Source organism: Rhineura floridana, chromosome 1 (genome assembly GCF_030035675.1).
Source record: "Rhineura floridana isolate rRhiFlo1 chromosome 1, rRhiFlo1.hap2, whole genome shotgun sequence".
Classification (NCBI taxonomy): Eukaryota; Metazoa; Chordata; class Lepidosauria; order Squamata; family Rhineuridae; genus Rhineura; species Rhineura floridana.
The window spans coordinates 147,523,131-147,536,939 of NC_084480.1; the positions used below are offsets into that span (position 1 = coordinate 147,523,131).

A 13,809-nucleotide genomic window follows, 5' to 3' on the forward strand; every position below is an offset into this window, starting at 1 on the left:
TTGGAATCCCCTCCCAGCATGCACATAAAAATGTAAAGAATATGACAAAAACAAATGTATTGAAACTCTCACTTTTTCTAGTCTTCCTCCTGTGACTTTAACAGCACCCTAGCACCACAGAAATCAGGCAAATGAAAGTTTTTGGCATGATTTCTGCTGTAGCAGGCTTAATACTGTACTTCCAACTGCAGAGCTGGATATTATTGTTCTTCTTGCACTGGGGCAAGTGAGGATATTGGTACTCATGAAGCACGTAAGGTAGAAAACCTGGGTTTGCCATCACAGAACCTGTGGTTATACCCTTATTATTTGATAACGCAAGTTCCATAAATATGTTCCAACACATCCAAAGTTAAGCACTTTCCAACGGGAGAGACGTAAGCACACAGTTAACATGTTCCCCTGCTGCCACCATTGTTAGGTTTTTGGGTGCCAGAAAAAGTCCTGTTTTCTCATGTTTTTAAAGTGTGTTTTAAATCCCCTATCGTTCCCTTAAAACTCGTTTTACTCTTCTGTTTTATTATTCTGTTTCAAAAGTGTTCGATTAACTTTTTCTTCTAAAGGCATTCATTTGTTTTAAAGTCGAAATGCGCGAGAAAAATCTCTTAAACTCTTCCACCGAAATCAGTAGGCCTTAAAACACTTCCCTTTGGCACCATTATGCCTTTAGTTTGTTTATGAGGAAGGGGCGGGGGGAGGGGGAAGAGAGGAAAGCAAGTTTTTGGCGGGAATAGAAGAGGTTCCGATATGGTAGGTGGATGAGTGAATGAAGACGGAAAAATAAGCGCACGCGCGCTCCCTCTGCAGCTGTCGCCCGTTTAAAGGGGGAGGGGAAGGGCGAGCGGCAAGGCCTCAGCGCGCGCCCTACCCGAAGGAAGCGGACGCGGTATAAGGGAGAGGTGCGCGCGCCCTCCTTTATGCAGCTGTTGCCCGTTTAAGAGGGGGGAGAAGGGTGCGCCAAAACGCGCGCCCACTGGCTAAGAAGACGACGGACGCGGTGGTTGTCGCGCGCACGCGAGACACCAACCGCCTCTCTGCAGGCAGCCCACGCTCTCTCCCAGTATAGACGCAGCAGCGGAACAACATGGCGGCCGCGGAGTCTCTCTTCATTCAGGTGGCCGCTCTCCCCACACATGCCTGCTTTCCTTTCCTTTCCTTCTCCCTCGGCCGGCACCCGAGCAACCCCCGCTCTCGTTATCCGCTATCCCCTCAGAACCCCGAATTAAGCCCCCGCTCGCTCTCCCCAGGCCGGTATGTATATATACCGGGAAAGGGGTGGTGGTCCCCGGCTTCTCTTTTCCCGCCCATGCTTACATCCGGCGGGGTCCGGTTCCGCAGCTCCAAGTGGATCCGCTTCTTCATGTCCATGGCGGCGGCGTGAGTGGGAGGAATGAGCGGGACAGGCCTCGACTCAGGCCCTGTGCGCGCGGCGCCGAGTTAACTCGCAAGGCAGCGGTTGAGGGGGAGTTGCAGGCAGGAGGAAGGAGGGAGCGCTCAGCGCCGCCGTCGCGACTGCAGTTAAACTGGCAACGGGGCCCTCGGCTGGACTGGGCAGAGCCGAACAGAATCAACCGATTGATCGACCGCCAGGGGGCGCGCCAAAGAAGAGACTCCCCGGAACTTCCTCGTCATAACCACACCCCACCCGCCTGTCTGACAAGCAGCAACGCACTGCCTCCCCCGTCAGAAATGCAAGTCGTCACGACGACGTACACGCAGGACAAGAGACATGGTTCTCGTTCTCACTTACAACGCTCATCCCATCGACAGCTTCCCACCCCACAAGCGGCCCTTTTCCAATTCCCACAGCATCTCCGCCCGTACGAAAAGTATGTCTTTATCCAGATCTGCAAAACTTGTGACCTGCCAAGCCAGATGCGGTCAAGTGCCGTGTTTATCTTGTTTCAACGCTTACGGCCCCAGGAAGGTAGCAAAAACAGGAATTCCTTTTGCCCCAGCAATTAACAGGCTTAAGTTCATGCCGTGCTTTGTTGGGTCGATCTAGTCCCGCATCCTGTCCCCCAAAGTGGCCTACCAGAAGCTTCGAAGAAGTCCACAATCTGGGCTTGAAGGCAATATTCTGCTTGTGTTATTGCTCCCACATACTGGCTGTGAACATGGAAATGCCCAAAATCACTTATTAAGCTACCTAAGGCAGTGGCCTTTGGCACATCTTCTGGCAATAAATCATTATTAAATGAATAACTTTCTGTCTGTTTTCAGTCTACTGCTACTCAATTTTTCACTGGATGATCCTAAGTTCTAGTAAAAGAGAATAAAATTTCTACCTTCTCCACACTATGCACAATTTAGGTGTCTTAGGTATCTTTTTTTCTAAGCTAAAAACACCAGACCGTTTGGTTTAAATGTGTGGTGGCTCAAATGGTTTTCTGATGGGTGTGAGGAAATTTCCTGTGCCATTGACACAATAGTTCCCAAGCACTCTCTCCCATGTAGTACAGCTGATAAGGCTTCATTGTTTAAAGTGGAGCTGAATGTGATTAAGGCTGCAATCCTTGGAAGTAAGCCCCACTGAACCCAATGGAGCTTACTTCTGAGTAGATACTATTTCTGAGTAGACGTATTGGATTGCAGTCTAAATGAATAGAACAGAGTGAATAGTTTGAATTAACATGGATTAATTTCAAGCCCTTGCTCCTTGGTGGCAATGATGGGGAAATCCTGTTTTTTCTCTAATTTTTGTGTCTGGTCAGTGCATTAATTCTTGAATACAGGGAAACTCCAGCATGCAACTGCTACATTAACACTTACCAAAACATTCAACTCTGCCACTGTGGCTTGAAGAAAGGGTTTTATCTCACTGCAGGGATTAATTAATTTACCAGTGCCAGAATCATCAGGGCTGCTTTGTCAATCATCACAGTTATTTTACATAGATTTTATTTGTTTGTTTGTTATTTAATTTTTATCCCGCCCGTCCTCCCAGCAGGAGCCCAGATTGTAAATTTATGTTACAATCTACACAAATTTACCTGGGAATCCTATTAAACTCAGTGGGACTTTTGAGTATGTGTGCAAACATGCATAGGATTGCAATGCCAACTTTTAATACAACTAGAACAGCCTGAGTTGCATTTCATTTCCCTCTGATCTTATCGCTAACATTTTTATACACCAGTGGTGGGGCACCTCTGGCCAGCAGGTATAAGAATGGGTGGTAGCTGCACCACAGATTCTCATCATCATCATCTCCATAGGATTGCTTTGTTAATTACTCATTCAGACGCTGGCAAGGTGGTGATAACATAAAAGCTTTATTAAGTAGGCTTATATGTAACTCTCTGGTCAAGCTTTCAAACACAGGCCTGCAGCAGGGTTTCTCCTAGTCAGGGGAAGAGAGACTGGTGTCTGAACACTATTTAGTTACTGTAAACTGCCCAGAGAGCTTCAGCTATGGGGCGGTATATAAGTACAATAAATAAATACAGATAAATTTAAGGGGGCAGTGCATACTTAATTTACTGTTCCTGAATACAACATGCTACACAATGAGTTAATGTTTTCCTTTAATTAGCCACCATGATCTCAGGTGGTTAGAAACCACCAGTTTAGTATTCAATCACCAGTGTAAATAGCTTAGGGCAAGGATATCTGAAAGATCACCTTCTTCCATGCCAGCCAGTTACAGTCATCATCAGAAGGTCTGCTCTGTGTTCTGCCAAGGGAGACAGTTTTGGTGGTGATGCAGCACAGGGCTTTTTCAGTGGTAGCACCCCAGTAGTGAAACTCAAGACATTCATCTGGCCTTATCTTTTGATGGTTTTTTGACAGGAAGCTAAGACATTTTTATGCCACCAACCTTTAAATGGGTTGTCAGTCCTTTTTTATGCTGTCTTTTAAGTCGCTGTTTTATTACTCTGCTTTTATTGTGTCAATAACTGGCTGAAAAGCAGCATATAAATATTTTTATAAATAAATATGTTACTTTTTGCCACCATATGCATAACTTTTCACTTACTTACATTGAAGTTCATTTGCCATTTTGTTGCCCATTCACCTACCTTGGAGGGATCATTTTAGAACTTTCTTGAGCCTACTTGGGTTTTTGCCATGCTGAATAGTTTGGGATGTTCTCTGTTTACTCACTGATTTCAATGAACTTAGGGACACAGTAAATAATTATATTCTTCATGTGATCAATAATTGTTTGGATTTTTTTTAAAAAAAAATAGCGGCTGTAGAACTCGTGATCTGTATTCACACCATGGTGTGGGACCAACATTTTGCTGCTGCCATGGCCCCAATCCAAATCAGCCCTCTCAGGATTGCTATTTGCATTGTGGGGGAAGGTTTTAATGTGAATAATGGGAACTTCCCTCCCAATGTAAATAGCAGCTACTGGGTCCCTAATCCGGATCAGGATTAAAGCTCCCTTTCCCCCATGCCATGGTGCCAACAGGGACCCCATCTTTCTGATTTTTTTTTAAATTATGCAACTTCTGATTGTGTGAATAGTGTCACATCTGTTTAGGCCCATAGCTACACCTAATGTCTAAAATGCAAGAAATCTGTGATAAGACATGTCCTTTTTCTTACAGTTGCTGAAGGATGCGTGGAAGTGAACTGGATCTGAGCCATGGTGCTAGCAGAAGGGCAGTTTAACCCTTTCTCCATTTTGCTTCCCCCATCTAAAATACCTCCTCCAAGCTATATTCCCGCTGGGGAAATCATATAGGTACCCATTTGTTCCCCTCAGAGGGGTAAATATCATCTTAAAAGAGTTTGTTGCGGGGGACACTGGGGGAAAGCCTTAAACTTCTCCCCCAGTGTCATAGCTCCAATCTACCCCATGCCCACTACCCTGCTTTTATGTGTCAGTGTTATGGAGACAACCACAGATCTGTCTGTAAGTCTGCATAGGAATGAGCTACAGGAAAGGATAGTAGGAGAGTTGTTGTTATGTGCCTTCAAGACTTATGGCGACCCTATAAATCAGTGACTTCCAAGAGCATCTGTCATGAACCACCCTGTTCAGCAGGAGTTAATATAGGGGGAAAACAAGCCTCAGTAGGCTAGAAAGGTTTTCTGAAGGGATTTAAAAAATTAGGAGATACCTGAGAGATAAAGAAAAGGGTGATTCTAGATTGAAGGAGCTCCATTGTCACAACGGGTAGGTGTGGAAAGGGAACAAAAGGCTGAAAGCAGAGGAGTTTGCATGGAAAAAAAAGAAAATGTGAATAAAGCAATCACAAATGATATGGTACTTCATGGAGAAATGGACATCCATAGCTTCTAGCCATATAGTCTGGTGATATAACAGCCATTCACATTAAGTGTTAGCAAAATGAGTGCTTTGGATCACCTGAAGGGCTGGCCCTACCCTTAAGAATAGTGAGAAATAAGCCTTAGACAGCAAATGCTGAGGTGCAAGGAGCAGCAGGGAGTTGTTGGAGGACAAAGGTGTGTGCCATGTTGCCTGCCCTAAGTAGCCTGTTACTCTCAGGGGACACTGCCTCCATTTGCAGTTTTGAAGTAACATTCAATTGCTTGTCTAATTAGCTTCTGAACATGGAATGGGGAGAGACAACTGTCCTCATGGCAACAATGGGATGGGCATGCTGCCCTTGGCCTCTCCTTTCTACTGTGCTGTTTCTGGGGGTGGTGTCCTGGAGCAGCTGAGTCATTCTTTAGTAAAGGGATGGGGAACCTGTGTCCCTCCAAATGTTGGGCTCTAGCACCCATTCTCTCGGATCATTAGTCACCCTTTCTGGAACAGATGAGAGTCCAGCTATGTCTGGAGGGCCACAGATCCCCTATTCCTGCTTTAGTGGTTAGTGCTCCTTTGCATGTATGCTTAGTGAAGGACATGTCTCGTTCTCTCTGGTACTGGTTTCTGGAAATGGCCCCATGATACAGGCCTTTAATGCCAATGGGTTTTTTGGTGCAGTGTTAGCAGCTGCCCTCGTGCAGGTGTGAGAAGAGCCCTGTTAGATCAAGATTCCATCCTGTTCAACATCACGTTTTCCACGTAGTCAGCCAGATTCCTCTGGGAAGCCCACAAGTACGACATGGAGATAAGTCTTCCTGTTGTTGCTCCCCAGATATTTAGAAAGCAGCCTAATCCTTTATTTTCTCATATGTGATTACAGAGTTTAAAGGAGAGGTAATTCTAGCTATGGATAGGAGCAGTGTACTCCCAATATCAGGACAAAGAGAGAGAGGAAAGAGATAGTTTTAAAAAGGTTAAAGTTGAAGAAAGGGTGTTTTTTTTTTTTGCAAGTGCAGCTTGTCATGCATGAGTAAAAAAACCCCCTGCATCTGCTGAAATTCTAGTTCTGCATAGCTGTTAAAGGCTGTGCAGGTCTCTGTCCTCCTTTGCCCTGAATTCAAAACCACCGGTACTCACTGTCTTGCTCTCAAAATATTGCCCTCACCCACATTCTTATTGTGCTTCTCAGTCTTCCAGAGAAGCCTGGGCAACTATGCTATGAAAGATAAAGTAGTTCAGGTAAATTAGAGGTCAGTGTCTAGGACCCCAAGTGTTGATTGCACTTTTTCTTTTTTAATTTTTTTTCTCACCCTGGTATCATGTTTTGATGGGGAAGCTTTAAAATATTTTAATTAAATAATAACATGAATCTGGCTTTATGATGTATTAGCTGTTTCTTCCTCCATTGCCAAGTTAGAGGAAAGAGATGTTGCTGGCTTGATTTTACTGACAGCCCACTTTTTGGGATGGTGGCTGACTGTTCTACACAGTTCCATCTTGTCCTCAAAGTGACTCTCCCTTTAAACTAGTTGCTGACCAGTGAGGTATATCCTTTCACTGATTTTTTTTTTAATCCTTAAGAGGGCTGTTGCCAACAATAATTCTACAAAGGATATAAACTGGCCCATAGCTAGCTGTTCTTTTCACAGGCCTGGTCATGATGCTAGTGTGAGTGTTATTAGTCTCGTGTGACTTCTCATATATCACTACAGGCAAGTGCAACTTGTGCTCTCACATGCCTATATCTTAAAAAAAAATCCATGAAGAGCAACACTAGTTATACGTTCGAGGTCCACTCAGTAACTCCTCCAATCATGCTCTTATCAAAAGGGTTGTGAAACTTTTTATCCTCGGGGCCCATTTGAGACAGCTGAAAATTACTGAGGCCCATGAGTCACAAAATGGTGGAGCGGGAGCAGAGCCAGTCACAAAATGTTGATAGGTGGAGCCAGAGTTTAACACAATCAGCTGGTAATTACTGACATCATTTTCTACAGAAACCTGATCCATCTAAATGTTTTGCCACAGTGTTTTCCTTGTGGCAAAGGAGTTCCACAGTTTTCTTTAAACTAAGTACATATGTTTGCTCTGGAGGACTGCGACAGCTTCCTCAGTTTGCTCATCCAGAGACTTTAAGTGGTGAAGGCTGGGTTGTTTTTTTTTACATTTTCCCTTCCCACACCCATATTCCTCTCGAAGTATTTTAACCTATTTTCCATTCTCCTTTCATGCTCAACTTGTATTTTATTCCCCTGCCGCCAAAAAACTGCCAGCTTCTTTCATCCCTCCTCCCTGGTCCTCTTACATTCACTTAAATCTATGGTGCGGCCGCATTTGGAATACTGTGTACAGTTCTGGTCGCCTCATCTCAAAAAGGATATTATAGAGTTGGAAAAGGTTCAGAAGAGGGCAACCAGAATGATCAAGGGGATGGAGCGACTCCCTTACGAGGAAAGGTTGCAGCATTTGGGGCTTTTTAGTTTAGAGAAAAGGCGGGTCAGAGGAGACATGATAGAAGTGTATAAAATTATGCATGGCATTGAGAAAGTGGATACAGAAAAGTTCTTCTCCCTCCTAATACTAGAACTCGTGGACATTCAAAGAAGCTGAATGTTGGAAGATTCAGGACAGACAAAAGGAGGTACTTCTTTACTCAGCGCATACTCAAACTATGGAATTTGCTCCCACAAGATGCAGTAATGGCCACCAGCTTGGATGGCTTTAAAAGAAGATTAGACAAATTCATGGAGGACAGGGCTATCAATGGCTACTAGCCATGATGGCTGTGCTCTGCCACCCTAGTCAGAGGCAGCATGCTTCTGAAAACCAGTTGCCGGAAGCCTCAGGAGGGGAGAGTGTTCTTGCACTCGGGTCCTGCTTGCGGGCTTCCCCCAGGCACCTGGTTGGCCACTGTGAGAACAGGATGCTGGACTAGATGGGTCACTGGCCTGATCCAGCAGGCTCTTCTTATGTTCTTACTTCCTCCTCTTATAACAGCTCTCCTCTCTTATCCCCTTATTTTCTATTATCAGTTTAATTACTACTACTACTACTATTGCTACTAATAAATCACTTATTCCATTTTCTAATATCCCTCAACACCTCTGCTGGCCCTTTCCTCCTCACAGGAAGGAGGCCATCCTTCCCTGAGCTTCTCTGTCTCCTGGCCACCTTTATTCACCATGCAAGGAGTTGCTAGCACCGGCACTGGTCCAACTAAAAGGCTAAAGCAGGGCTAAGGAGCAGGTCAGGCAAGTGAGCAGGCACTGGCAGGCTATCACCCTGAGGCCCTCTTCTGGGTCCTGGCCCAGTGTTTAAGAAACACTGCTCTATCACAATACTCTAGTCTCACCAGCAGGGGATGCTCTTGCAAAAGAATGGTATGATTATTTTGTGAAAGAAGACGGGAGGGGCCTGCTAAAAGGATTTCTTCAGGTAGATCTGTTGCTGCTGTAGCTGTTGCTGACATTGAGGATATGCAAGGAAGAACCAATGCATATATCTGCGTAGGAGGTGGCAGAGAAATGGAGCTGTGGCATTCAATGCATATATCTTCAGATCTCAAAACATCAGAAAATACACCATTTGTCTAATACTGTACACCATCAGACAATGAGTATTAAAAAGTTAAAAACATCCACAGCAGCTACTCACCAAAAGCTCCTGCTGGGTGGAAGGGCGAGATATAAATAAAATAATAAATAAATAAATAAAAGTCTGAACAAAGAGGACAACATTCTCTGGTGCCTGAAAGATAACAGAAAGGGTACCAGGTGGATCCCTCCTGGGAGACAATTTCACAACTGGGGCTCAACCAAACAAGAGCCTCTTCCTGGTCACTGCCCACCTTATCTCTGTAGGCAGAGCACCCAGAGAAAGGCATCTTGTATTAAAGGTAAGTGTTGCATTTGCTATGTTTCCTGAGAGCACCATTCAATCAAAGTTAAGCAGTTTGGGTTCTATTAATAGCAATAGGAGATAACTAAGTATGTGCAAAATAGTTTAAGAACCAAAAATCTAATCGTTTATTAATTTTAAGAAAATAGGTTTATCATAATGCCAAAATACATTTTAAATAACATCCCAGAAGAATATAAAGATCAAATAAGGAACAGATTTGCGGCTTTAAACTTACATGACAGAAAACCATAAGAACTATGGAGTGAAGTCAGAGACATTATCAAGGAAGAATGCAAAAAGGCAACACCTCTAGTTAAAAAGAGAGAAAGACCTCAATGGATGACTGAAGTAACTCTTAAAATGGTTAAGGAGAAAAGTAAAGCAAAAGCAAAAGGAGATAGAAACACAGTCAGAACCCTAAATGCAACAATACAGTGACTAGTAAGCAGGGACAAAGAACTATTTCAATAGTTATTATATAGAAACAGAAGTAGACAACAAAAAGGGTAGAACAAGAGCCCTATTCCAAAATAGAGACATTAAATGGAAATTTAAACAAAGGGTAGGGATGTTGAATAATCAACAGGGGAACACACTGACTGACCAAGATGAAGTAAAAGGAAGATGGAAGCAATACACTGAAGAACTCTACAAAAGATGCCTGGATGACAGATTCATTCATGGAGGAACCATATGATGAAGAACCAGAAATTTTAGAATGTGAGGTGAAAGCTGCTCTTAAAGAAACAAATCACCAGAAACGGATGGCATACCAATAGAGTTGCTACAAGCTACTGAGTGTGAATGTCCCAATTTTTACAAAAAATTGTCAAGAAATATGGAAAACTAAACAATGGCCCACAGACTGGAAGCATTCAATATACATCCCAAATCCAAAGAAAAAGGATCCTAGGGAATGCAGTAATTATTAAACTATTGCCTTAATATCCCATGCAAGTAAAGTTATGCTCAAGATTCTACAACAAAGACTCTTACCACATATGGAGCGAGAAATGCCAGACGTCCAAGCTGGATTTAGAAAGGGAAGAGGCAACAGAGATCGTATTGCAGTTGCAAGCATATATTGGATAATGGAATGGACCAAGGAATTTCAGAAGGAAATCACCCTGTGCTTTATAGATTACAGCAAAGCCTCTGATTGTGTAGATCATGAAAAACTATGGAATGCTTTAAAAGACATGGGAGTGCCATGGCATCTGATTGTCCTGATGCGCAACCTATACCCTGGACAAGAGGCTACTGTAAGGCCAGTCAGAAAAACCAACTGGTTCCCAATCAGAAAGGGTGTGAGACAGGATGTATTTTATCACCCTGTTTGTTTAATCTATATGCAGAACATATCATATGGAAAGTGGGATTGGACCAAGATGAAGGAGGTGTGAAAACTGGAGGGAGAAATATCAGTAATTTAAGATATGCAGACAATACCATACTCTTAGCAGAAACCAGTAATGATTTGAAACGAATGCTGATGAAAGTTAAAGAGGAAAGCACAAAAGCAGGACTACAGCTGAATGTCAAGAAGACTAATGACAGCAGAAGATTTATGTAACTTTAAAGTTGACAATGAGGACATTGAACTTGTCAAGGATTATCAATACCTTGGCACAGTCATTAACCAAAAGGGAGACAATAGTCAAGAAATCAGAAGAAGGCTAGGACTGGGGAGGGCCGCTATGAGAGAACTAGAAAAGGTCCTCAAATGCAAAGATGTGTCACTGAACACTGAAGTCAGGATCATTCAAACCATGGTATTCCCAATCTCTATGTATGGATGTGAAAGTTGGACAGTTAAAAAGTGGATAAGAGAAAAATCAACTCATTTGAAATGTAGTGTTGGAGGAGAGCTTCGCACATACCATGGACTGCGAAAAAGACAAATAATTGGGTGTTAGAACAAATTAAACCAGAACTACCACTAGAAGCTAAAATGATGAAACTGAGGTTATCATACTTTGGACACATCATGAGAAGACATGATTCACTAGAAAAGACAATCATGCTGGGAAAAACAGAAGGGAGTAGAAAAAGAGGAAGACCAAACAAGAGATGGATTGATTCCATAAAGGAAGCCACAGACCTGAACTTACAAGATCTGAACAGGGTGGTTCACGACAGATGCTGTTGGAGGTCGCTGATTCATAGGGTCGCCATAAGTTGTAATCGACTTGAAGGCATAGAACAGCAACAAAGTATTGTTATGTATTGTTACTTGAAGGCACATAACAACAACAAGGTTTAAGGTTTATGTATATAAAATACATATTAATTCCTACTCATAGTTCTGACTTGGTTGGATTCACTCAGTATGGCTCTTGAATTGGATAACATTTAAAAAAAATAGAGATACTGAAGCAGCAACAGAACATCTTTTTTGTTTTCTTTTTTACAATGTGGTGTGAGGCCTATTGCTCTTGACACTGTTGATGCTGACAGCCAGCAAGATGATACAAGAGAAGCAAATTTCCCAATCCTGTTTATTCCTTGAAACACTAATTGGAAGATGTGGGGGGGGGGAGAATTGAGAAGCAGGGGTGTTTGACCCTTCCCCTCCCTGCCAGTTCTTCCTTGCAAGCAGGTTTTAGGGTCTGCTCTGTGGGGTGGAAAGTGTTTTCTGGAGGAGGGGATTTGACAGGAAATCTTTTACTTCTCCCTGCTGATCTTTTCATGTGTGCTGCCTCTCATTAACTTGACAAACTGAAACACTGAGTTTGCTGGGAGAACACCTAGTTTGGCCCTAAGGGATCAAGTTCTCTTTATTTAAATATGAACAATTTGTGCACAGCAGAGCCTTCCTGAGCCCTGACCAACTCTTAGTATTCAGGCATGTATTTCAGGCATGCATTAGTAGTTTATATGATTTTGTTACATCTGTTTTAAATTTGCTTTAATGTTTTTAACAGTTTTTTAATGTTTCATTAAGCATGTTTTTATTTTATTTTTAATTGTACTTTTATTACAGAAGTGTTGTCGCCCTAGGCTCCTTTGAGAAAAATGATGGGAGGTAAATTTAATAAACATCTAATTAACAATAATATATTCACAATTATGAGCAAATTATTTTGAAAGCAGTGCTATTTACATGTCAATGATTTAAGGAACTGATGGGCCAACCCTCTTCCTTTTTCTTCATGTTTTATCGTCTGGGGAGCAGCACAGAAAACTCAGGGAAGTTCCTGTTTTGTTACTCATAGGAGGCCTAAAAGGAGCCCCCATGTTGTCAGAAGCCTCCAGCTGACTGCAGCAGTCATTGGTTCTAATAGGTGCCAGAGAGCTCCATTTCAACCTTCTCTTTGTAGTGCCATTGCCAGAAGCAAATAAATAGCTGCTACAGCCAGCGAGAGACTTCTGATTGCACAGATACTCTTTTTTTAGACCTGCTTTGTGAATGGGTGTGTGTTTAGGCAGGGCATATTAGCTCTATTCATGTGCTACTTGTGCATGGGGCCTCACCATGATGACAGAGGAGCAGAGCCCCACTTTTAGCTCTGCAGCCAACATTACTACTTGTTTCCACAGCAACTGTGTGTAGCGCATGGTTGTCTGCAGTGAAATTCCAATATGAGCACCTTCTCTGCACCACTGGGATGCCTGGTGGTACCCTGTACATTAGCAGGTGCTTGCACATTGGAGTTTCACTGCAGAACAGCCCCACACAACATGAGTTTATTGCAGAAAGAATTAGTAGTGTCACGAGTGGGACTAAAAATGCACCGCCAGTCCTCCATCAGCACAATGAGGTCCTACAAGTAACTTATGAATAGGACTAAAGTCTCAGTAATATTTTTTGTAACGTTGTAACGCACTACTAGGAGCTGAGTGCTTTCTTGTTTCATAGGCTGGAAGGAAAAAAATTATCAACTTTGTCCTGTCATCTTTCAATATTTTGCTGAGTCACAGTCTTAATGCATTTCTTATCGGCTTTCAGCAGGCAGTAAGGAGAACCCAGCCATTCTTGCTCTGTGCTTTGAAACGTTTCAAACGGTCCTTCATGTTTTCACAGTGTTTCAGTTGCATTTTAGATTCTCATGAGTTTTGAAGAAAGGCATAAACAGTACAAACAATGTGAGGACGTCAAATGTAAGGCTTTCCCCTTTAACCGGAGTGCACAGTGCACACCACTTCAGAGTGCTGGCGTATGTACTCGCGTGATTGCTGTTCCATGCAAAAACTCTCTTCTACCTAGAAAATGAACATGCCAGGGAGAACAGCCTTTAACATGCTAGTTTTAAAGATACAGATGACCTCTTGGTTGCCAGACCCAGCCTCAAGAGGTCTTCTGTATCTTTAAAAACTGTGCAGGGGGAAGGGAGAATTCCACCTTGTGGTTTTTTCCCATTACAGAGTTGCAAGAACACCTGCACTTGGCTGACTTTCTCTTCTCCTAAAGATACAGGATCAGTCTCAGGCCATCGACCTGGCAACCCTAGTTTCCCCTTCTGTTTCCGTTATTATTAAATTTGCAGCTATACAAATAAATTAGCACATGGAAATCTTATTAAAATTTGTCTCCTCTTTTGTCTTTTGGGTGGGGGGGCTGATGTGTAAGTGCCACCCTACCTGACTCACTCCCAAGCAACCTGCAACACAGGAAAGAGGATATTTATACAAACACACACATGTGTGGGCAGTCTTTGCCAGGATCCTCTCCTTAAATT

The 13,809-nt window shown here is 43.0% G+C and overlaps 1 protein-coding gene across 1 annotated transcript in view; it reads right to left on the minus strand.

The window, feature by feature from the left end:
• The window catches only part of ANP32B (acidic nuclear phosphoprotein 32 family member B), a 29,863-nt gene extending 28,220 nt beyond the window's left edge, over positions 1-1,643 (minus strand). The window contains exon 1 of the mRNA XM_061636315.1: positions 1,315-1,643. Within this exon, the coding sequence (XP_061492299.1) occupies positions 1,315-1,368 (54 nt within the window). The 5' untranslated portion in view covers positions 1,369-1,643. The remainder of the gene's footprint in view (positions 1-1,314) is intronic.
• Positions 1,644-13,809: the final 12,166 nt, after the last annotated feature.